The sequence below is a fragment of the Nyctibius grandis genome, chromosome 7, assembly GCF_013368605.1.
Source record: "Nyctibius grandis isolate bNycGra1 chromosome 7, bNycGra1.pri, whole genome shotgun sequence".
Classification (NCBI taxonomy): Eukaryota; Metazoa; Chordata; class Aves; order Nyctibiiformes; family Nyctibiidae; genus Nyctibius; species Nyctibius grandis.
In genome coordinates this window covers 7,091,232-7,114,739 of record NC_090664.1, presented here as the reverse complement: position 1 = coordinate 7,114,739, position 23,508 = coordinate 7,091,232, and the positions used below count along the sequence as shown (strand labels likewise).

The 23,508-nt window shown below is 42.1% G+C and overlaps 1 protein-coding gene across 1 annotated transcript in view; it reads right to left on the bottom strand.

The window, feature by feature from the left end:
• The window catches only part of ITGA9 (integrin subunit alpha 9), a 236,129-nt gene that overhangs the window by 84,957 nt on the left and 127,664 nt on the right, over window positions 1–23,508 (bottom strand). The window contains exon 17 of the mRNA XM_068405193.1: window positions 10,103–10,179. Coding sequence (XP_068261294.1) covers window positions 10,103–10,179 — 77 coding nt within the window. The remainder of the gene's footprint in view (window positions 1–10,102; window positions 10,180–23,508) is intronic.

Below are 23,508 nucleotides of genomic sequence, written 5' to 3'. Positions count from 1 at the left end.
AAAAAGCAGTTAATCAGAGATGAAACATTAGAAACAGCACAGGTTTGTTACTTTAGGACATTTGTTTTGCAGTAGCAGGTGTTGTTTGTCAGGACTAAGTTATGTCTAAATGTCAAACATGATAAGCAACATATACCCATATCAGCACATTTTCTCTATAGCACACGCAAAAACAGCAAGAAAATTTACCTAGTGACCTGTGGAGAACCTCAGCCTTACCAGATTTTGTAATTGCAGGACATACTACAGAAAAAGCTCATGTAGCTCCATCATGAAAGAGTATGTGTGTACGTACGTATATACACATACATACACATGCATGTATGTATCAGCCAAGACAGATTCTGCAAATACAAAACAATGGTGCATCTGCTTTTCATTGTGGTCTGTACAGTACTGAGAACTTCCACCTCTGGAGGCAGCTAACGTATGACAGTGCTGCCCGAGGTTAAGCTTTTGTTTTGTGAGCTTAATACTTCGGTTGCTAGAGCAAGAAACTTGAACTATCTTAGGTCCATAAAACACTGACGTTGGGATGTTCACAAGGAGGGCCAGGTTACACATTAGTTCAGCAATACATTCAAATTATATGAAAGAACATCTCTTTAGGGTCTAGTTTAAAAAACAAACAGCAAAATCTTACTCCAGTAGATACAGTCAAGTGACTCTTACAAAACAAAACCAGTATTTAAGTGACAAGACTGGCTTGTACAGTATCCCTGACTGATCATCAGTAGCCGGTTATTAGAAAATAGAGATTGGGAATCTGTGTTCCTGTATTAGATGTGGACTACCGAGGTTTGTTACCACTCATCACTTGATGGCTCTATTACCATCTGTATGGGTTCGATCACCGTATGTTCAAAAGGAACAGTACTGCCCTCTGCTATCAAACTGGACTTATTTATTTAGTGAGAGATTTATGAAGCTCTGAGTGCAACTAACCAGATGGAAATCAAGAAACCATTCCTTCATCCCCATTCACCCTTAACAAGGGAAAACATTCACTTGTTCCTGAGACGATGCTCTCACTGCAACTTGTACTACATCCTGAATAATTGCTGGCTCTGCTGGGTAGCCCTTTCAGGAAACTGCAAATCAGATCCTGGATGAGCCACAACAAAGTTTTCCATGTGCCTCACAAATGCAGCATTCAACACACTACCAACAGTCTGTAGGTAAAAGATAAATAAATGTAAACGTAAATTAGAAATTAGAACTTTGCTTCCTGGATTCACTGAAAAGACTTAATTCCAAACAGAATTATAAATACACAAAAATGCATATTGGTGTAACAAGGCCAATTGCAAGGTCCTGCGTGTGGGTCAGGGTAATCCCAAGCACAAATACAGGCTGGGCGGAGAATGGATTGAGAGCAGCCCTGAGGAGAAGGACTTGGGGGTGATGGGTGACGAGAAGCTCAACATGAGCCGGCAATGTGCACTTGCAGCCCAGAAGGCCAACCGTATCCTGGGCTGCATCACAAGAAGCGTGGCCAGCAGGTCAAGGGAGACCCCACCTGCAGTGCTGCGTTCAGCTCTGGGGCCCCCAACATAAGAAGGACACGGAGCTGTTGGAGCAAGTCCAGAGGAGGCCACGAAGATGATCAAAGCGCTGGAGCACCTCTGCTATGCAGACAGGCTGAGAGAGTTGGGGCTCTTCAGCCTGGAGAAGAGAAGGCTCCGGGGACACCTTATAGCAGCCTTCCAGTACCTGAAGGGGGCCTATAGGAAAGCGGGAAAGGGACTTTTTACAAGGGCAAGTAGTGATAGGATGAGGGGAAACGGTTTTAAACTGAAAGAGGATACATTTAGATTAGATATTAGGAAGAAATTCTTTACTGTGAGGGTGGTGAGACACTGGAACACATTGTCCAGAGAAGATGTGGCTGCCCCCTCCCTGGCAGTGTTCAAGGCCAGGTTGGATGGGGCTTGGAGCAACCTGGTCTGGTGGAAGGTGTCCCTGCCTGTGGCAGGGGGGTTGGAACTGGATGGGCTTTAAGGTCCCTTCCAACCCAAACCATTCTATGATAGTACACATGAAATGGTATAAGCATTTTCACTGCACCCTTTACAGTGCAGAAAACTATTTTAAAATAACACTAAACTACGCTATATGCTATAATTTTTGAAATCACTTAAATCACAGTGTGAAACTTGGCACAGTTTTCTCAGAAAACAATATACTCATATTCATTTTTCCAATGTTTTGTCATTCTTTTCTCCCTGGGAAAAACTCTTTTGGTACTTTAAAAGATCTGGAGTTAGGACAGCACTGAGGTATAACCCAGTAACCAGTGGGCAGCACATGACTGCAGTGGGATCAGTCATGGCTCTGTATTTGTGTCCCAGGAGCTGGAAATACCCGTGTTAGTACACACAACTTTATACACACAAGGTGCTGACTGAAAGCTCAAGACCACTTTCCTAGCACTAGAAAGGTTAAACCATAGCATTTGCCCATTTTTCTTTTGTTGTTTTTTGTAAAGCAGAAAATTAGCTCCATGTGAGCAGCTCAGCTATTTAGGGTAGCCTATCTAGGGTAAACAGAACGTCAAAAATATTTTTGAAAGAAGTGTTTGTTCAATGAAAGATAAAATAAGTGAAAACAAATTATTAATCTGCTATGAATGAAGAGGAAGTGAAAAACAGATATTATCAGAGCATGTAATTAAGCTCCAAATGAAAGGATATTGTTTTTCCTCATCATGACTGTTTTGTTAAGATGCACTTCGGGGCATAAAACCGCAACGGGCATGCCATGAAACGTGAGGCCTCTCTGGAAAAAAATTCCCCTCGTGTGATCAAAGGAAGATAAGTGCTGAGGCGTGAGCCTGGTCAAATTTATAAAACAGCTTTGCTTCCCACATTAAACCACAGGCTTGCAGCTTTTCTCCGCGGGTTTAACAAAAGCCTACAATAAGTGAAAACCTTTATTAATACCTTTTTTTTTTATTTTTTAAAAACACTACTATATTTATGAGATACACTCAAAAAGTTTCGATCTTTTTGATCAAAATTTCAAGTTGTTGCTCCTTCCTTCAGAGGACACTGACTTTCTGTACTGTTACTGCACTAACCTATGATGTTCCGTGCTGTTACATCTTATACTGGTGAAAAGCAAATTGGACAAAGCTGTCATAACCCATGTTTTTATCTACGATTTCTGGATTCCATCAGCTCAGGTCCTGTAATAATTTGACAAGTCAATATGAAATTGCTGAGGTTCATTTTTCAAATTCAGGTGCCTAATGTCTGATGATGTGCCCAAGGAACCAGAGGGAGTCCCTCCACTGATTTTAATAGGTCTGTGAGCATATTCTTCGTTGCATCAATACACAGCACTTGCAAAATAACCCTTTTTGCAGCTGCATAGGTAGTCACCTATGTGAAATCATTCTTTCTTCATTAATACAAATAATATGCTTATAAACCTCAGAGCTGCAAGCTCAAGGGCTGGGGGGTCATGGGGTGGTACTGCACACTCTCCCTTGTCTTTTCAGTGAAGTCTGGGTTAGGTACTTTGAGATTACATCCTAAAAGATCACATCAAATCATTAACCTGTCTATCAAATGAGAGGTTTAGATATGCATTTACCTGCATATCAAGAGAGCCATACATAAGACAACAGAGATCACAGAAACAAATGAGTATTGGCAGAAAACATGTTAATCCTTTAGTAAGTCACAGAAGGAATTTATTTGGGGGAAAAAAACACAAACCTTCTGTGGAGATGATCAGAAGATATCTGGAAAATACTTTTTCCTTCATAACTTACCATTTCATTCAAACGGAAACATTTCAAACTTGATGAAACTTTTGACAGACTGGGGTTTTGTCCATTCTCTGGCTAATTCCAGATGGACTAACAGAAACAGAGATGGCCCAAGTCACAAACCTGACCTTTCAAATGGAAAAGGGCATTTCTCAAAAATCCTATTTCACAGGAGAACTTTTGAAAGCCTTGACTACAACTCAAAAAACTCCCACAATTCGAAAAACTTTGAAAATCTCTGCAAAATACACCTGTCACCCCTTTGGCTTTCTATGACTTTTGCTTCCAATTTCATATTTCCAAAATAAACAATTTGCAGCAGTATATACAGGAACTCCAGCCAGTCTGTAGGGGAAGAACGTAAATTTGAGTCTAATGAATGGTGGCCGTTAAGGATGCTCTAAACCAACACATAAAAGCAAGCTGCTTATTCCAAACAGCCAAACATACACTCAGAAGCACTCCAATGGGTGAGTAATTCTGTTTCTAATGACAGATGAAGGGTAACCTCATGTCACATAAATATATGGAAGACAGACTTCCTCCTGGAGCCTTCTCAGGAAAAGCAATATTTATTACAGCATTTTCTGTTGCTGTAATATTTATTATAGCAGTAGTTATTACAGCATTTTCTATCCAAGGGGGCTCATAGTCCTGTGCTTACAACCTGATTTACATACCACGCACGCAGCTCCCACTGGAACACAGCAGCTACACGACATGCTGCAACATCATCTTTTTTCTTGTACTGTTTGTTTTTGGTAAAGCTGCTCTACTCATCGCAACACATGGGCTGTCAGTATATTTACACAGCCATACAGGATTTCCTTCCTAGCTGCATCTCACAGGGAAGCCATCACCCATTCTGCTCCAGTCTTTTTAGCTGGGTTGTTTATTATAGCTGGAAGAAAGCCTGTTTTTTCAAACACCCTCACTGTTACTCAAATGTCTTCTCCATGGTTTTCACTTGGTTCCCACTACTGCCTGAACTGGGCTCGATAACTACCGTTCCCTTTGCAGAGTGCCAATCAGGTGGATAGACATCAGTTCAGGACCTGCAACTGCGTTGGCATGTCAGACAAGATGTGTGTTCCTGTCAACCCTGCTCCCTCAGCACTTTCAGGTTCTTAAAAGACCAGAGTGCTTTTCTCCCACATAAAGCACCAGAGGAATGGATTAGCAGATTTTAAAGGCTAGGGAGGTCTAACCTTCTACAGAACACCTACTTCGGAGTTTCCCCCAGCACGTCTTGAGGAAACAGACACAGTTCAGCTTCTAAATAAGTAGCTATGGAAAGGCTCAATAAAAATGTGCTATTTGCTATAGAAACCTGATGGAAAAGACATTTGCTGTGCTGAGAAAACAGAGTGAGGCATTGAAGACAATTATAATATGTAATGAATAATTTATAATATTAAACAATATTTGAAAACAATAGCTAACAGAATACTCCCTGATTGCATTTTGCTTTTCAGTACTGGATTGCTGGAGAGGAAAACTGGTTTCTATTGCTGTCCCAAAGCTGTGGCCATAAAAATAAAGTTTATTGCAAAATATTCTATTCCTATTTCTCTTATGGTTTCAGGTTTTGTTATTAAAGTTACCTGTATGCAACAGATGAATACCTTTTTTACACTAAGATACTTTTAATTCTCTCCCTTCAGAAATCTCTTTCCCCCTCCCTTCTCCCCTCAACACAAGGCATTACTGCATGGATAGGGCCAGATTTTGCTATCTCCTATGACAGCTGCAAGATGTAACACTGGAGACTCTTTGAAGGGGAGGCGATGAGTAGTCTCTCTGCTGTGTGCTGCCAAAACCTCACATGTTTATTCTTTAAGAAAAATGGATTTGAAAACAGTCATGACTGGAAAGATGGAATGCCTCTCTTCTGCTCCTTCAGCTTCTTCCAGCACTGCCTTCACCAAGACCTCAGCACAATCCATGGCTCCCTTTTCCCTACTCTTAAGTTGCCACCTGTAGTTTTAGGCTAAGAACACTCATAATCCTACGAATAAGTCCAGGCTAACCACTAAAAGGACCATTTGTAGCAATACTAGCACACACCATTGCAGCTGTTTCTACAAGCTACCTTGTAATATCTGCCCTAGAAAGCTTAATCCACACAGTTCGCTTTGCCAGGTTCAGCCTTCAATATTACTGTTCCCTTTCGTGATGCATGTTCTCGCTGGCAGAGGTGGCATAAGCAAGAGGCGAGGAGTCCCACAGGCAGGTTTCCAGCCACAGCACTGAAAGAAACCCATAACCATCCTAGGTATGTGTTTCCATGTCGGCAAAGAGCTAGTTTTTGTTGAGGCAACTTTGCTCAGGTGACAGAGAGGATTTACCTGGAGACGAGTCAGAAAACTGAAGAAAAGTTGGTCAGAAGGGATCTCTAGAGGTTGTACAATCCATCCTCATGCTCCTCGATGCAGGACTATTGCCAACAACAGATAAGGTCAGCTGGGACCTTATCTAGCCAAGTCCTGAAACCCAGGATGGCAGAGCACAGCACACCATCTCTGCACACCTCATTCCCATGCAGCATGAACTGCCTATGCAAGAAGCTTTTTCCAAATCACTGGTCTGAACCTGCCAAGCCACAGTCCATGACTCTTGCCCCAAAAGCCATCTGCCACAAGCAGGAAGAATTTGGCTCCTTCGTCCCACAATCCCTACAAGAAGGTGGGATGGGTTTACATGCAAACTGATGCTAATAAAGGTGGATGAGCCTTGAACAGATTCATCTGTTAACTGAAAACAAACCTTTTTCTTTCCAGAATAAATGCATTCTAACTCTTCTTCACTTTGGTACAGCATGTTACCCTCGTCTTCAGCCCAAGTCTCCAAGGACACCTTTCACTACAACGTAAGTATTCAAAAAACCAGAATACAGGAATCACCACCACATCCCACCCTCCCAAATCTTTGCAAAAGCTTCCATGTAGAAGGCTTTAAGGTTTTTTGTCATCACCCACTTTCAAGCAGTTCTACTCTACCCTCTTCTCCAACTTCACAGTGGAGGGTTTCAGCTTGCCCAGTAGCGTCGTTTCCATGTGCAGCAGCACCTCAACAACAGGAAATAATGAGGTAAACCAAATCCTATGTGGTCAGAATGGCAGTGAAGTTTCTAAGTTACACATGCAGATTTGCTTGGTTCGAGTACTTTGGATAAATGGCCATATATTAGGTCATTTCCTAGACTGAATGTTAACAACCCAGGCTGTCTATTTGTTATTTATCAAAGTCCAGTGCTTCCAATTTGAGGCCACCCAAATAAGTTTTTAGAAGAGAAGGAAGATCCCAAGAAAAGCAAAAGCAGAGCAGACCAGGTTAGCTCTTGCCAGCATGGGCTGGTTTTCCTATTAGTCATTTGGTATGTGGGTTTGGCATCTTCAAAGCTGGGTGAAATCTTTTAACTGGGAAATTCTAGTGATTCAAACGCATCCCAGGTGAACTCTAAACCGGAGTAGCTTATGCAGTTCCTGAGCTCACAACAGTGACTTCAACAAGCAATTCTCTTGATGACAATGTAATCTGAGCTAACTTCCTATGCACACATATGCTCTAACCAGCACACGTTTGAAAGCATATTATATATAGCGATGGATAAAACTAGACCTTACAGTATATAGTTCTCTGCACGACTTTTGGCTCTAACATGCTACGAATTCATGAAAAGTGTGTAAGAACAGCCAGACCAAGTTGGTCCATCTAGCAGAAAGCCCTGTATCCAACCATGTCTAAAAGCAAGAGGCCTATGGAAGAACAAGGCAGGCAGAGAATGCTGTTTTCCTGATACATTTCTGCAGCTTCCAGTGTTCATATTTGCCATTTCTCCACCATGTAAACTCTCAGCATTTACAACATTCCTAACAGTAAAATCTAAAGATTAATCACATGCTTCACGAAAACATACCTCCTTGTTTGTTCTTTTCATTGCTCTGAATAGTTTCGTATGATAGCAAACTTTGTCACCCTGCTATTCATTTCTAGCAGATTATTGCCCTGATCATTTATGAATATGCTGAATACCACCGGTCCCAGCACAAGCATTTGTGGAGTCTTCTCCACCAGGAAAACAAACTGTTTACTCCTCCTCTCTGCTGACTACCTTTTAATTAGGTAGCAATGCTCATGCACCATTCCTCTCACACCTGGGCAACTTACTTTCTTTGTGGACCTCTAGGTGAGAAATCTTAATAAAAATCTTTTGCAAGGCCAGGTAGATGATCTTAAGCAGATCATCCTATCCACATGTCCAGTGACATCTTCAAAGGGCTGCAGTGGATCTGAGAGACAGCACTTACCGTTGCCTTCCCATAAACATCCTGTTTATCTCAATCCAATGTATCTGTGTGTCATTAATTGCATTCTTTCCCATAATAAGTCCACAAAATTTAGTCAGATGTGATTATTTAGACAAAGCCATTGCCATAACCTTGCTAACAATGAAGTCAATTGTTTAATGCAGATAGTAATGAGTCACCTTTTTTGCTCTTTCTACCAAAAAAAAAAAATGCTTTGTACACAGACTTAGCATAAACAGGAATAATGGGGAAAATGTTGATAGGATTCTTTAGCAGAAAAACACATGGGGATGGAAAAACGACCATATTCTTCAAGACAAGCACTTCTCTAAAATCAGAATTCATAGCATGTTTTCTGTAGTTTTACACACAATAATAATAATTAAAAAATCTGTTTTCTTTACTCTTGTGTTGTTTCTTAATATCTGAAGCTTACACAGCCCTTTAGCTAAAGAAAACACATTCTCTGCAGACCTGATGGATTTGACAACATCCTATTTATTTCAAACAGGACTTCAGCGTGTCACTGGATAAAGAAGATTTGAGAGCATTTGTTCAACATTTTGCTATACAAACATAGAAACTGTATTTGAATATGGTAAGCTTTTTTGACAGTTGTGGCTTTTAAATTGCCAAGATAACATAAATAACAGCCAGAAAAATAAACAGTCTAATGCTCCAGTCGCAAATACAGCTATTACTGCTGTGATTACTACACACTGACTGACAAGTTTTTAGGACTTGCCCCTTGCTTTTTATTCATTATTCCTCACCTGCAGGACAAAATCCCTCACTGGCTTCCCTAGTCCACACAGACACGTCTCCATTTCTCAACAGATTTTTCTCACCATGAAGATCGAGCAAAAGGTCAAAAATCCAGGCTAATCGTAGTCAAAGCTTGGACTCTGCAACCTGAGATCTAACCCTACTCCCAGCCAACTCCCCGAAACATTCCTGTGGACTTCAGTCGTGTCTGGAGAAGTCCGTAACTTCTCAGACTTGACTGGTTCAGGTTTGTCTCCAAGTACGGTTACAGCATGCTGTACACTTATATAAAGAGTGTGTATATCTCCTGACTATTGCTTCTTCCCCCTTTTTTTTTTTCCCTAAAGCAGGGGAGTCTCTTCCTCTCTTTTTCCTGACCTGAAAGCAAAGTATTTCACAGAAAGCATCTCCATCAAACAGCAAAACCTCTGGCACACAATTAAATAACTTGCATCAGCACTTCCATCTCTAAAAATGTGCTAAAAATGCTGAAAAAAAAGGAAATAGAAGTGATGTGTAAAGTTCACCTTTAGCCTGATTCATCCCGAAATCGAATAACTACATCCTGGCAAAACAATAGGCATTTTCCTAGGATCACCAGTCACCAGGGACAGAACATAAACTTCACCTCTGGTTTAAGTGATGAGGTTTATTATCCCAGAAGAAAGTGAAATGAGACACCCCTTTCCCAAGTTACTAACAAAAGAATCTGACAAAGGAGAGCGGTACTTCAGGAGAGTGAGCAAACTACACAAGTTCAGAAACAGAAAAAGATAATTTGAAGAAGATTATTTGCCATGTTCTGAGGGGTGTTTTCAACCTTCCATATGACCTTTTTTTTCTGAACAAAACTGCTTTTCTGCATGCAGTTTTAGTTCTACCATGTCATAAACGGTATTTTATCGTCTTTGAAAAATGACATGGTCCACATTAGTACTTGATTTAGGCATGCAGCTTTACTTTCTCTGCCCCTCTCTGCTATGCTTTTTTTTTTTCTCTCCAGTTTTGTCTTTTGTGATTGGGAAGGTGAAGGTATCTTGCCCTGTATGTGCACAGAACCCACCACCACATGAATTCAGATTCTGTGTACATCTTGAAACCTTTCTGCACTAAACGTGATATCACTGTCATCATCCTTTCAGTCTGGATATAAAATGTCTGTGTTTGTGTTTTGATTTTTGAATGTTATCTTACATAAAATGAATGGCATACTAGTGTGTAAGAAAAAAAAAAGAAAAGTTTACGTACTCACCTAGACAGCAATAATTTACCCTGAAGTTTCAAATCAGCAGCACAGTCCTCAGATTGACAGTTCCTCTCAAAAACAGTCTGTGAAAAACAGAGAAGAAGAACTGTTACAGCATGAAAAGAGTAAGATCAAAATTCAAAGAATGAACATGCTTGGATTAAATAAAACACCCACCAAAATCTGTGATACAGGAATATATGGCGTGAGTGTTAAAGAATCTCATCTTTATCAGACCCATTTTTGTTGTCTTCTAACTGAACAAGAAGTTTCACCAAAACCAGACTCTCTTAGCGGTTTTCCTCAATCCATTCCCACTTCTCATCTGACAAGAATTACTGCTCACACTATATTTCTGGCACTCTTATTTCTCTTTCCAACACATGTGCATGAAAATGAAACAGAAAATAAACTACTTATGAAACTACTTTCAGTCCTAAGATTTACAAGTAAGGAAATCATGCCCCAAATGTATTCACTAGTCTATATGAAAGATAAGGAATTAAACCTCTTTTTAAGATTTTATGTACAGTAGGAAACATTTCTGCTATCCTGCAAGTAACAGAAAATTACAAAGACTGTTATGTACCATTGATACCCTCAAATAATGGAACCACTGTCATTCTTGTGAACTCTGGTAAAGGCTATCATTTAGGAAATTTAACAGATTGATAAAAGTAGAAACTGTGAAAGGACAACATACCACTAGACACAGGCACGCTATTTAAGTAGCAAAAAGAAGGGGAATATGTGAGAAGTCTAGGAGTCTATGCAAATCTCTAGAGCAGTTTGTCATGGCTAAATAAGGCAGCCACCAGAGAGTGAAAGAAGAGGACAGGAACACATTGCTGGCCTCCAAGAAACCTAAATGGTGTCAAGATCATGGTTACTTTTCCCTAGTGTTGAGAACAGAGACCAATACCTTTCTGAACAGATGACTTTTCAGGCTGGAGGATTCAGTCTTTCAGAGTTGTAATGCTCTTCAGCTTACCAAATATTCAAAGGACAAATGCCCAAAATGAGTGTTGCCAACATCGTTCAGTTAGGAAACCTGACACTCCACTGATCTCTTCCTTTAATATGAATGCACTTTTCTACAGGCTTGGCTCCATGACTTTTATCACCAAAGTAAATATATTTCAATCTTAAATGCAAAGGTCTTTATTTCAACCTTAAATGCAGGACACAGATAATGGTTAGATAGGGTTGGAGAGACTCGGAGGGTGAAGCGGCAGGAAGAGTTAACACGTTTTCAAAGAGCTCTGCCTAACTATACCAGCACTGGAGAATGACTTTGAATCTTAAGCCCAGAGGGCATAGAGATTTCTAGTCCTTGTCTCTCCAGGAAGACTATTGGCTAAGGAGGCAGCTGGCTCTCCTTTTTCTATATTGTCAGAGCTCTCCAGGAAGGAGTGGACCTTTATGAAGTTAACTGGTGCTGGACTAGCAGATATCAAATTATGCTGCCGTTGTACCGAGTTGCAAAAAGAAGAAAGACGGGAGGTGGTTAGTTCATTTGGGGCTATTTACTTTGCCCTTTCATTTTCCTTTCCCACCTTTTGCTTTCTCAGAATCTCAGAACTGGAAATTGTTGAGGATTTAAACACAAGGGCTGAACTTACCCTTCCTCCTTAATAAAGACTGCCACACCAAAGGACAAGAATAGCCCTGAGATAGGAACTGGCACAAGGTATCCCTCTCAAAACATGGCACGTTTCAGAGGTATAGTCTCAAAAGTCCTCAGAATTAATCCTCAACCACCATAGTAGCTATATATAGGAAAGACTGTTTGACCTTCAGAGGAGAAAGAAAAATAAACTGTAAAAATATTTTTGCCTGACAGTTTCCCTGTTTGCATTGCAGAAATCTTGGCAGAGCAAACAGAGCGATCAAAGAGACGACCTGCACGTTTCAAAGAATAACGTACTGTAAGTACATTTAAGTAACTACTTAATAATCATGGAATTTTGTTACTAAATCTACAGTTGTGGTTCTTCAGAAAGAATGAACAAATACTTCATTTTCTAAAACTACTGAGCATGTATCTCTTCCAACATACCATGCACTAGACAGCAAGCTACTTTGAAATATGTTGGGAGTATTTCATTATGCCACAGAAACCCAAGTCCCTACACAGCTCTGGGATGGGAGAAAGAAATAAGGATGATGAGTCCCCAGATCCATAACTGTGTAGGAGTGAACCCTTTGCTTCTGTGGAGAATCTTGAACCTGTTCAGGTTTGGGAGGAGAAAGGATTTCCAGTCCAGCCAGCTGCTAGGGCCCATTGATGCAGCCACAGCTGGTTCAGCAGCCGACTTCCATTGCAGGTTAATGACATCTATGGATTATTCTGTTGTTTTCCACTATTTCCGTGGTCTGGATACATGTTGCCATGACTGTACTCCAACCTCCCTTTTTGTGTGCCTGCTAGAGCCTCAATCCTGTAGCTTCTCACAGTCAATCTACTTCCTTCATTTTATTCTCTACTATCTTGAGCCTCCCCTCCTCCAGCCTGTTGCTTCTTCTGCCTTTCCAGTTGACTAATTCCTGCCTGTTCAAATCCCTCATAAAGAATTAAGGAGTAAACACACTTTAAGTCATCATAACATTTGTGAACACTGCTTATATATTCTGTTACTGTGCCCTTACTTGGTCTACTTGGGCTGTGATTTCTTTGGACCTGAAACTGTACCTAACTCAATACTGCACGTTGTTAGAGCAGGAGTCCGTTCCTGGGATATGCACAAGCCCTACTACAATATAATCACTAATTTTAACTCTAAGCAATCTTTAAAGCGGTTTCAGCTTTACAATACCAGTTTTAGGGATTTATGGGCTGTATGTATTATCCAGAACTAGAAAAAGGGAAGCGGGACAGAACAAATTCATTGCACCGTGGAAACATTTCATAATTTTTGCAGTTACTGTTACCCAAAGCGAAGAGAAGTGATTCTGAACAGTGGTTTTACTGACGTCCAATTGATTCTTACTGGATTCCACTTACATAATACCAAGTACCTTGCAGCTTTGAATATGTATATCACAGATAGTCAGGAAGCTTCTTTATATACGAAATGCATACAAGAAAAAATTCAAGGGGGTGGGGGCGAGGTGGGGAAAAGACAAAAATTGTCCTGAACGAGAAATACAGCTGCACCTCTTATCTCAAGGCCGCCACACTTTTGTCTGGCATTTCCAGGAGAGAAATAGGTGTTTGTGTGCTCAGTAGCAGGGACAGGATAACCTCAGTGTTTCTGGGATACATCTTTACTGTACAAACACAAAGCTAATATGAAGTGCATGGACAGTGAGTCTGTCAGTCTTCCTGCAATCACCAGAACTGCAGCAAAGCACAGAGCAAATCCAACATTTCCAGGGTCCACGATTCCTCTCTACACTCTCTCTCCCACTGCACAGTACCCAGCAGCTACAGGAAATTGCTCCATAGTGGTTCCCACTAGGTCATCCAACTTCCTGGACAAACACAGTTTTCTAAAATTCTGCATGGCAACTTTTCTGGGTAGAAAAGATTATGCTTCTTGAGAGGTCAACAGCTGTGGCAGATATATCCTGAAATGTTAGCTGAGACAGATGTTGCCCATGTCCTCCAGAGGGTAAGTCAAAAAAGCCTACATTAAGATATATTCATTATGAAGAGTGAATATACACATCTGTACACAATTCAATGTACAGTAAGGAGAGACCTAGAGCCGGCTGATAAGGAAGGGGATATTTCTAGTTACTCAGATCAGGGCCTCAAAGCAAGTACCTTTGTGTTCACTCTGCCTCTTGAAGAGAGGTAGTGGATTGAATTCCACATATTGTGATAAATGCCAGGGGTAAATGTACAGTCCTCTGCCTCAGGAAGTAGGAGTTCCTGCATCCTAAGGTATCCTAACCACAAAGCTGTTGGGCTGTCACAAAGCCTTTTCCTTCCTAGTGATGGTTTACTGCTAAGGAATGCTGCTAGGAGGTAAAACAAGCAAGAAGGAGACTGGCTTCAGCCTAATGGTCAGAGCTCTCTGCTCAGAGGAAGGTGATCTGGGATTTCAAACCTGGCTCACTAAATTGCTTCACCTTCTTTCAATGGATATCTAAAATTAAATAAATCTATGTTTCTGGAAGCATGGTAGAGAACAGGAAACAGAGAAACTGAAAAAATCTGTGTTTATGTCACTCCTGCCCACAGAAAATACTGGAAATCATTCAATAAATAAAGAAAAAAAAGTATTTCAAGACATTCAACCTCTCAAAATTCAGGGAAGCAAATGGAAATTTCAGGTTGTAGCCAAAATGTGCCATCAAGACTTTGAGAGGTTGCCAGTACTGTGTTCCAGTAAGAGTTGTCCCCATCCTTTCACAGAAAAGGGAAAGTGACAGCTGAAGGACAAGGCTTGAAGAGAAGGGGAGAAATGGGATTCTCAAAAGAACCCTTGAAAACATGTCGTTTTGTGGTCTGGATAAGAGAATAGCGATGAACTTTGGAACAGGCCTTTAACTACTTCCTCACACATCAGTCTACAAAAGGTTCAGACAGCACCTCTTAAAAGGTGGCAGAGGTAAGCGAGGATCCATTCCTTTAACTTCACGAACTGCGCCACATACTTCAGCAGGATAATTTAGGTTATGCAAAATAATCTGAGTTAACAATACAGTATTCTAATGTCTACACTGATTTCCTGTAAATTGTCACCATACCCTATGGTATGTGCAGGGATGACTTAGTAGTTAGGTCATGCTAGTAACACAAAAGCTATTCTATTTAAAGGATGCAGGATAAGGGGGCTTGTTAGTCTAATAATTCTTTACTTTTGAGATCTTGATGCTATATGGCTATTACCATGTTATCTGGTGAAGCTGGGTTCCTGGGTCCTTATTTAGGGACCAGGATATGTGATCTAATTTTCAAAAGTACTGAGCTGTAAGCAAATCTCACTGCCTTTTCTAGGAACTATTTCCTGTTTTATAGCTTTACAAATCAATCACTTACTTACATATTAATGTGCCTAAATACAGATACATGAGCCTTATTTATTTTTGTCTTTAAATTTTCAAGCTGCCTGCAAAATAAAGCTATTACCTACAGATTACTGACCACAGAAAAAGAAATAGTGACTGACTCTCCCCAGACATCCTATGCTTCACTATATTACTCATGGAAACAGTCCCATTTATACATCCTGCTGAGCCAAGTGCAAAATGGCTGATTTAAATTCCCACTAGAAAAGCAATTAATATTGTGAAAAACTTTCGAGGATTTCATCAGATGTGCTGGCTGAACTGAGAACACGTGACTTCCACAATACCCCTCCTGAGTGGTGGAGCGAACACATGACGAAGGCAGGAACACCAAGGGAGCAGTAAGCGTTCAATAGAATCCTACTATGAAACCAAAGAGCCGTGCCAGTACTGCATGGTGCAGGGGACCAAGGTTAGCTAGCAAGCTCCCTCAGCTCCATATAGACTTCATCAGAGCATACCTTTATGCAAAGAAAACAGATGCACATTTATAGTGCATTAGTGGAAGAAAACAGAAACTGGCCAGTAATAATTATTTTACTACACTAGTAAGGGTGCAACCATGTAAGCCGAACTTCTCTAGCTGCGGAAGGCTACACGGGAAATCATCCACTTTATTGAGTGGAAGACTCCGGGCCTATGGCTCATAACTAGCATATTGCCACTTGTCAAGCCATCTACGGACAAATGCAGTCATTTCCCCCCTTCTTCAGCTTCATTCCGCTTTCAGTAAGTGTTAGAAACCGGGCTGGAGCACCAAGCTAAAAAGCAGAGAGGGCACTCAAATATGAGAGTAACAGGAACTCCCAAATGAAATCAGCTGTTTAGAAAAGATCAGGCATGAAACCTGTTAGTTATTGAAGGCAAGCATAAATTAATAAACATATGTATAAGTTACTCTTCACAGCAGTGAGTGGATTTAACAACACAATTTTTGTCTTCATATTCTCCTTGGGTGAAGAATTACAATTGGTGGCAATAGAAACACACCCCCAGCCTTTCAGAGCTTTATTAGATTTCTGTAGTCTGACTCACTCATTTTTCAGGCTGAGGCAATTTTTTGCTTTTTTAAATCATTAACAGTTTAAATCATCCAAATAGTGTTCTCATTTTACAAGACTTCAGACCTTATAAATTCACAGAACAATAGATGGGAAAGACCTATCCGGTCAATTGTCCCATCTCCCCATACCATTATAGGTTGGATTTCTGCAGCACATTTCTCAATATTTTTTCCTGCCTGGTCTTAAATGGTCTTCCATTTATTTTGGATGACTACAGAATAATTAAATTACATCATCTCAGGAGGGTTCTTTAATGATATTCGAGAACACTTTCTACTCTAAACCTCCTTATTTCTACTACTAAAAGTGGAACCATGTAAGATGAATCTTTTTCACTCAGGATGCTTTCATACTTAAACGTTTTAACACAAGAGTCAAAACCTTTGTTACTCATCACACAATTGTGTAATTAAAAATATAAAAGCATAATAACAATGACAAACGCAAAACAGATGTGGCAGCTGTTTTGTCAGCTGGAAATGCAAAATGTCTTCAAATCATCTGATATGCAATTTATGTCTACTTTTAGCTCATTTAGACCTCCAAGGATATGTGAAAGTCCTCTCCTATAATCCACCTGCACTTCAGTGGTTTAATATTTATGAATGCTAGTCTGAACTGACAAGGATTTTGTGGCACTGAGGTACTCTGAGCTGAATGAACTAATCTATCATATTATCTCAAGATGTTAGGTATCACAATTAAGCTCTACTGATCCTTCATATAACTGCTGAAGAGATATGAACAGAGCTAATGGAGCCTGGCTTCCTGAAGTCCGTCACCTGTCTCTGTGGCTTTTTAAGAATATCACAGTTTTCTTTTATAGTTCACATAAGCAGGAACTCCCCCTTTCTTACAATCACAATTCTCTCTCCACAGAGTAGTTTGGAAATGAAATGCGTGCTGTTACACTGAACTGCAGAAATTACCCAATAGGATTTTAAGTTAGGGTTCAGCTTGCAAATGCTTACATGATCATCTCTCCTTCCTCTACCTATTTATCTGAAGAACCTGTAAACTTGTCCTGGTTTGGCCTAAATCAGGCCGATTTTCCTTTCAGTGATTTTTACTTTCAGCTAAGTCTCCTCTAACTAACTGCATATTTTTGCAGACAGTGTCTGCTTCCAGGACTGATAACGCTCGAAGTTTGTAGTTATCACTGAGGCACTGGTAGGGATGTTGTGCAGAAAGGCTCTTGCTGTACTTATTCTTGAGAGAAACCAAGGTCACTGCTGAATTCCTCATTGCTTACGAGTGAAGAGCCGAAGGGGGGTCGCAGCTGCAGTGGGAAGCAGACAGGGCAGGTGACCCAAAATTGACCAACGAGGGTATTCCATCCCATACACGTCATTCTCGGTATAAAGTGGGGGGATCACGAGGGTCTCGCTCTCTTTCTGCTATGGCCGGTGTCCAAGGAGGACTCCGTCTGTTTTCCTGCTGCCCCCGATCCCGATCCGTGCGTTCCTGAATCCAGCTCTCGACCATCGCTAGGCCCAGGCTGGGCCTTCCCGGAGCCTGCCCTGCAGTGCCGGTGGTGACGTGGCTGACTTCAGGGGAGCTCAATCTTGGTTTTGTATATATATTTGTATATATTTGATTATTTCTATTATTATTATTATTATATTTTTTTTTTTTCATTATTATAGTTTATTAAAACTGTTTTAATTTTCCAACCCAGAAGTCTCTCTCCCTTTTCCCTTTCCCTTTCCCTCTGGGGGAGGGGGGGGATAACAGAGGGCATCTGCCGCAGGTTTAATCGCCAGCCCAGCTTTAAACCGTGACAGATTTATTGGCGCCCAACGTGGGGCACGAGAGAAGCTCCGACAGGTTGCTCTGATAAGTCGAATCCCAGCTCCAGTGGGAGGAGACCCGGAGAGCTCAGCCAAGAGAGTATCAGATTTCTTCCTTTGAGATTTACGAGGGGTTGGAAATTAAAACAGATAGCTAAGATGGTAATGTCATTTGTGAGCCTTGTGTTACCTCTTCTCTTTATAAAGCTTGTTTTACAGTTATGTGTAATGATACCTTACTTGCCGTATGCGCTGTGTGTTAGTGCTTACGTGTGGTTTAACAGGGCGTGCTGGTCAAAATGTGTCGTTTCGGTATGGGTTGTGATACTGATTTATGTCGTGATAAACTGGGCAGTCATTATTCCGATCTCTTATCTCTATGATACAATGATGGGCAGCTTTAATCGCGAATCGGTAGCTGCGCACACCGGGCGTCTTTTAACTGATTTTGATAGTATCTGCTCCTTTTTTGCCAAGCTGATTCCTGCAAAATTCGAACAGGGCATGTTGTTATTTTTGGGTGTCCTGTATGTGTTACTGGTGTGCTATGTGATTAGATGTCGGTGCAGCAACAGCGGGAGGTATCATGCTGCCCCTGTAACCAGGAGAAAACACCGAAAGAAATCAACTAGTAAAGTGAAGGATGATGATTCAGAGGCTTCTAAGGCAGAGCCAGCACGGGACCCAGGTGAGGGCCCTTCTCAGTCAGAGTCAGGGCCTGACACAGAGGGGGGTTTCCTTGATCGTCTTTTTAAAGAAGGCCCATTACACAAGAAGGACAAGAAAGGTCCTTCTAAAGCAGAACAATCACAGGAGGACTCGGACTCGGAAGTAGAGATAACCTACCACTCCTTATCCCTGAAAGAACTGCGAAATATAAGAAAAGATTTTAGTCGTTATGACGGTGAGCCAATAATTACCTGGTTGCTCCGATGCTGGGATAATGGGGCAGATAGCATAGAATTGGATGGCAGAGAAGCCAGACAGTTGGGATCCCTGTCCAGAGATGGTGGTATTGATAAGATGCTTCCAAGAAGGTCGAACAGTATCAGTCTCTGGAGGCGACTCTTGTCAGCTGTAAAGAGCAGGTATCCCTATAAAGATGATGTTATGAGCCACCTAAGCAAATGGACCACTATAGAAAAAGGTATTAACTACCTTAGAGAACTAGCTGTGCAAGAGATCATTTATAAACACCCTCAGGACATTGTAGATCCTGTAAATCCTGATGAAGTGGAATGCAACCGATCCATGTTCCGGAAGGTTGTGAAGAGTGCTCCACCAACACATGCCCCTACATTGTCAATATTAGTCTGGGGAGAAGATGCTATGGCACGACCTAGTGTGGGCGAAATGGCTAACTATATGCGACAGTATGAAGATAGTATTTCTTCCCCACTGCAGGCCCGTGTCTCGGCTGTGGAAAAACTGACTAAGGAAAACAAAGACACATTGACACAACTGTCAGACAAACTGTCCAGGATCGAGAATAAACTTGACTCTCTACCTACACAGGCCCGCGTTGCAGCCTTTAGGAGGCAACGCCCTCCTACTGGACCGGCTCAAAGGAAACGGAACACGTCACGAGGTATCCTGTGGTTTACCCTGCGTGATTATGGGGAGGACATGAACAGATGGCATGGACAACCTACCAGTACCCTACAGGCACGAGTACGTGAGTTGCAAGCTAACAGAAATACCAGAGAGAATTTTTCTAGGAGGATGGCTGCTCCAGTTACCAATGAGCAGGACTCCAGTCAGGGTAGATGGGCCTCAAATCCTTTTTTTCCAAGAGTGAATAGAGGAAATGAAGGTCCAATCCCCGTGAGCAGCACGAATCCAATCTTTAATTAGAGGGGCCCTGCCTCTAGTCAGGAGGAGGAGAGGGATAACCGGATTTATTGGACTGTGTGGATTCGATGGCCTGGCACGTTAGAACCACAAAAGTATCGAGCCCTGGTAGACACTGGTGCACAGTGCACCCTCATGCCATCGAATCATAAAGGGACAGAATCTGTCAGTATCTCGGGAATAACAGGGGGATCTCAAGAGTTATCTGTATTGGAGGCCGAAGTGAGCCTAACTGAAAATGAATGGAAAAAGCACCCCATTGTGACTGGTCCAGATGCTCCGTGCATCCTTGGCATAGACTACCTTAAGAAAGGGTATTTTAAGGACCCAAAAGGATATAGATGGGCCTTTGGTGTAGCAGCTGTAGAGACTGAGGACATTAAACAGCTGTCTACCTTGCCTGGCCTCTCAGAGGATCCTTCTGTTGTGGGGTTGCTGAAAGTTGAAGAACAACAGGTGCCAATTGCTACTGCCACGGTGCACCGACGACAATATCGCACCAATCGAGACTCCCTGATCCCCATTCATAAACTGATTAGACAATTAGAAAATCAAGGAGTGATTAGCAAGACTCGCTCACCCTTTAATAGTCCTATATGGCCAGTGCAAAAGTCTAATGGAGAATGGAGATTAACTGTGGACTATCGTGGCCTAAATGAAGTTACACCACCTCTGAGTGCTGCTGTGCCAGACATGCTAGAACTTCAATACGAACTGGAGTCAAAGGCAGCCAAGTGGTACGCCACTATAGACATTGCTAATGCATTTTTCTCTATTCCCTTGGCACCAAAGTGCAGGCCACAGTTTGCTTTTACCTGGAGAGGTATCCAGTACACCTGGAATCGACTGCCCCAGGGGTGGAAACACAGTCCTACTATTTGCCACGGACTGATCCAGACTGCACTAGAAGAGGGTGGAGCTCCAGAACATTTGCAATATATTGATGACATCATTGTATGGGGTGATACAGCAGCAGAAGTTTTTGACAAAGGGGAGAAAATAATTCAAATTCTTCTGCAAGCTGGTTTTGCCATAAAAAGAGGCAAGGTCAAGGGGCCTGCCCGGGAGATCCAGTTTTTAGGGATTAAATGGCAAGATGGGCGTCGCCAGATCCCGATAGAGGTGATCAACAAAATAACAGCCATGTCCCCACCAACTAACAAAAAGGAAACACAAGCCTTCTTAGGCGTTGTGGGTTTCTGGAGAATGCATATTCCAGATTACAGCCAGATTGTACGCCCTCTTTATCAGGTGACCAGAAAGAAAAATGATTTTCAGTGGGGCCCTGAACAACAACAGGCTTTTGAACAGATTAAACAAGAAATTGTGCATGCAGTAGCCCTTGGACCAGTCCGTATGGGACAAGATGTTAAAAATGTGCTCTACACCTCAGCTGGGGACAATGGTCCTACCTGGAGCCTCTGGCAGAAAGTGCCAGGGGAGACTCGAGGTCGACCCCTAGGATTTTGGAGTCGAGGATACAAGGGCTCTGAGGCCAATTACACCCCAACTGAAAAAGAGATACTGGCAGCATATGAAGGAGTTAGAGCTGCCTCAGAGGTAATTGGTACTGAAGCACAACTTCTCCTGGCACCCCGATTACCAGTACTAGGCTGGATGTTCAAGGGTAAGGTTCCTACTACTCATCATGCAACTGATGCTACATGGAGTAAATGGATTGCATTAATTACACAGAGGGCTCGAATAGGAAACCCTAATCGCCCAGGAATCTTAGAAGTGATCATGGACTGGCCAGAAGGCAAAGACTTCGGAATGCCACCAGAAAAGGAGGTGACACGTGCTGAAGAAGCCCCACCTTATAATGAACTACCAGAGGATGAGAAGCAGTATGCCCTGTTCACCGATGGATCCTGCCGTCTTGTAGGAAAGCATCGGAAGTGGAAAGCTGCTGTATGGAGTCCCATACGACGAGTCACAGAAGCCACAGAAGGACAAGGTGAATCAAGTCAATTTGCAGAGGTAAAAGCCATCCAGCTGGCTTTAGACATTGCTGAACGAGAAAAGTGGCCAAGGCTGTATCTTTATACTGACTCATGGATGGTGGCAAATGCCTTGTGGGGGTGGTTAAAGCAGTGGAAGCGAAGCAACTGGCAGCGTAAAGGTAAACCTATTTGGGCTGTTGAACTGTGGCAAGATATTGCTGCTCGGCTAGAGAAACTAGTCGTGAAGGTACGTCATGTAGATGCTCACGTACCTAAAAGTCGGGCAACTGAGGAACATCGAAACAACCAACAAGCAGATCAGGCTGCTAAAGTGTTCCAAATAGATTTGGACTGGGAACATAAAGGTGAACTATTTTTAGCTCGGTGGGCTCATGACACTTCAGGTCATCAAGGGAGAGATGCAACATACAGATGGGCTCGTGACCGAGGGGTGGACTTAACTATGGACTCTATTGCACAGGTTATCCATGATTGTGAAACATGCGCCGCAATTAAGCAAGCCAAACGGTTAAAACCTCTGTGGTATGGGGGGCGGTGGTTGAAATATAAATATGGGGAGGCCTGGCAAATTGACTACATCACACTCCCTCAGACCCGCCAGGGTAAACGTTATGTACTTACCATGGTGGAGGCGACCACCGGATGGCTGGAAACATACTCTGTGCCCCATGCCACTGCCCGGAACACTATCCTGGGCCTCGAAAAGAAAATCTTGTGGCGACACGGCACACCAGAGAGAATTGAGTCGGATAACGGTACTCATTTCAAAAACAGTCTCATAGATAACTGGGCCAAAGAGCATGGCATCGAATGGGTATATCACATCCCCTATCATGCACCAGCCTCTGGGAAAGTTGAACGGTATAATGGGCTGTTAAAAACTACCCTAAAAGCAATGGGGGGTGGAACCTTTAAAAACTGGGATAAGCATTTGGCACAAGCTACCTGGCTAGTTAACACCAGAGGATCTATCAACCGAGCTGGCCCTGCTCAGTCAGACCTTTTACATACAATAGAAGGGGATAAAGTCCCTGTGGTGCATGAAAGGAATCTGTTGGGAAAAACTGTCTGGGTTCTTCCTGCTACGGGCAAAGGTAAACCCATTCATGGGATTGCTTTTGCTCAAGGACCTGGATGTACTTGGTGGGTGATGCTGCAGGATGGTGGAGTCCGATGTGTCCCTGAAGGTGATCTGATCTTGGGTGAGAATACTTAATTCTGAACTGCATGATGTTAATTGCTGCATAATACTAACAGTGTTCATAAGTGTCTTTCAGGTTGAAGCAGTGGTGATGAGACCGGAGCTAGCTGCAAGTGGAGTCCAGTAACCTCCTCGAGACTGACATCTTTAACCTGCAACCCGTGGGCACGAACTGTGACAAAGCTCATATCATCTCTCCTACCCTGGGAGACTCCTAGTCAGATGGAAACCCACAATCCTGAATTAAATGAACTTGATGAACTTTTTTTTTGTATAGAGATGAATCATAAACTAATGTTATCTGTATATATTTTAAAATGAAAAGTTAGTGGTGATCTGAGTATGACGTGAATGGTATGGAATAAGGGGTGGAATGTCCTGGTTTGGCCTAAATCAGGCCGATTTTCCTTTCAGTGATTTTTACTTTCAGCTAAGTCTCCTCTAACTAACTGCATATTTTTGCAGACAGTGTCTGCTTCCAGGACTGATAACGCTCGAAGTTTGTAGTTATCACTGAGGCACT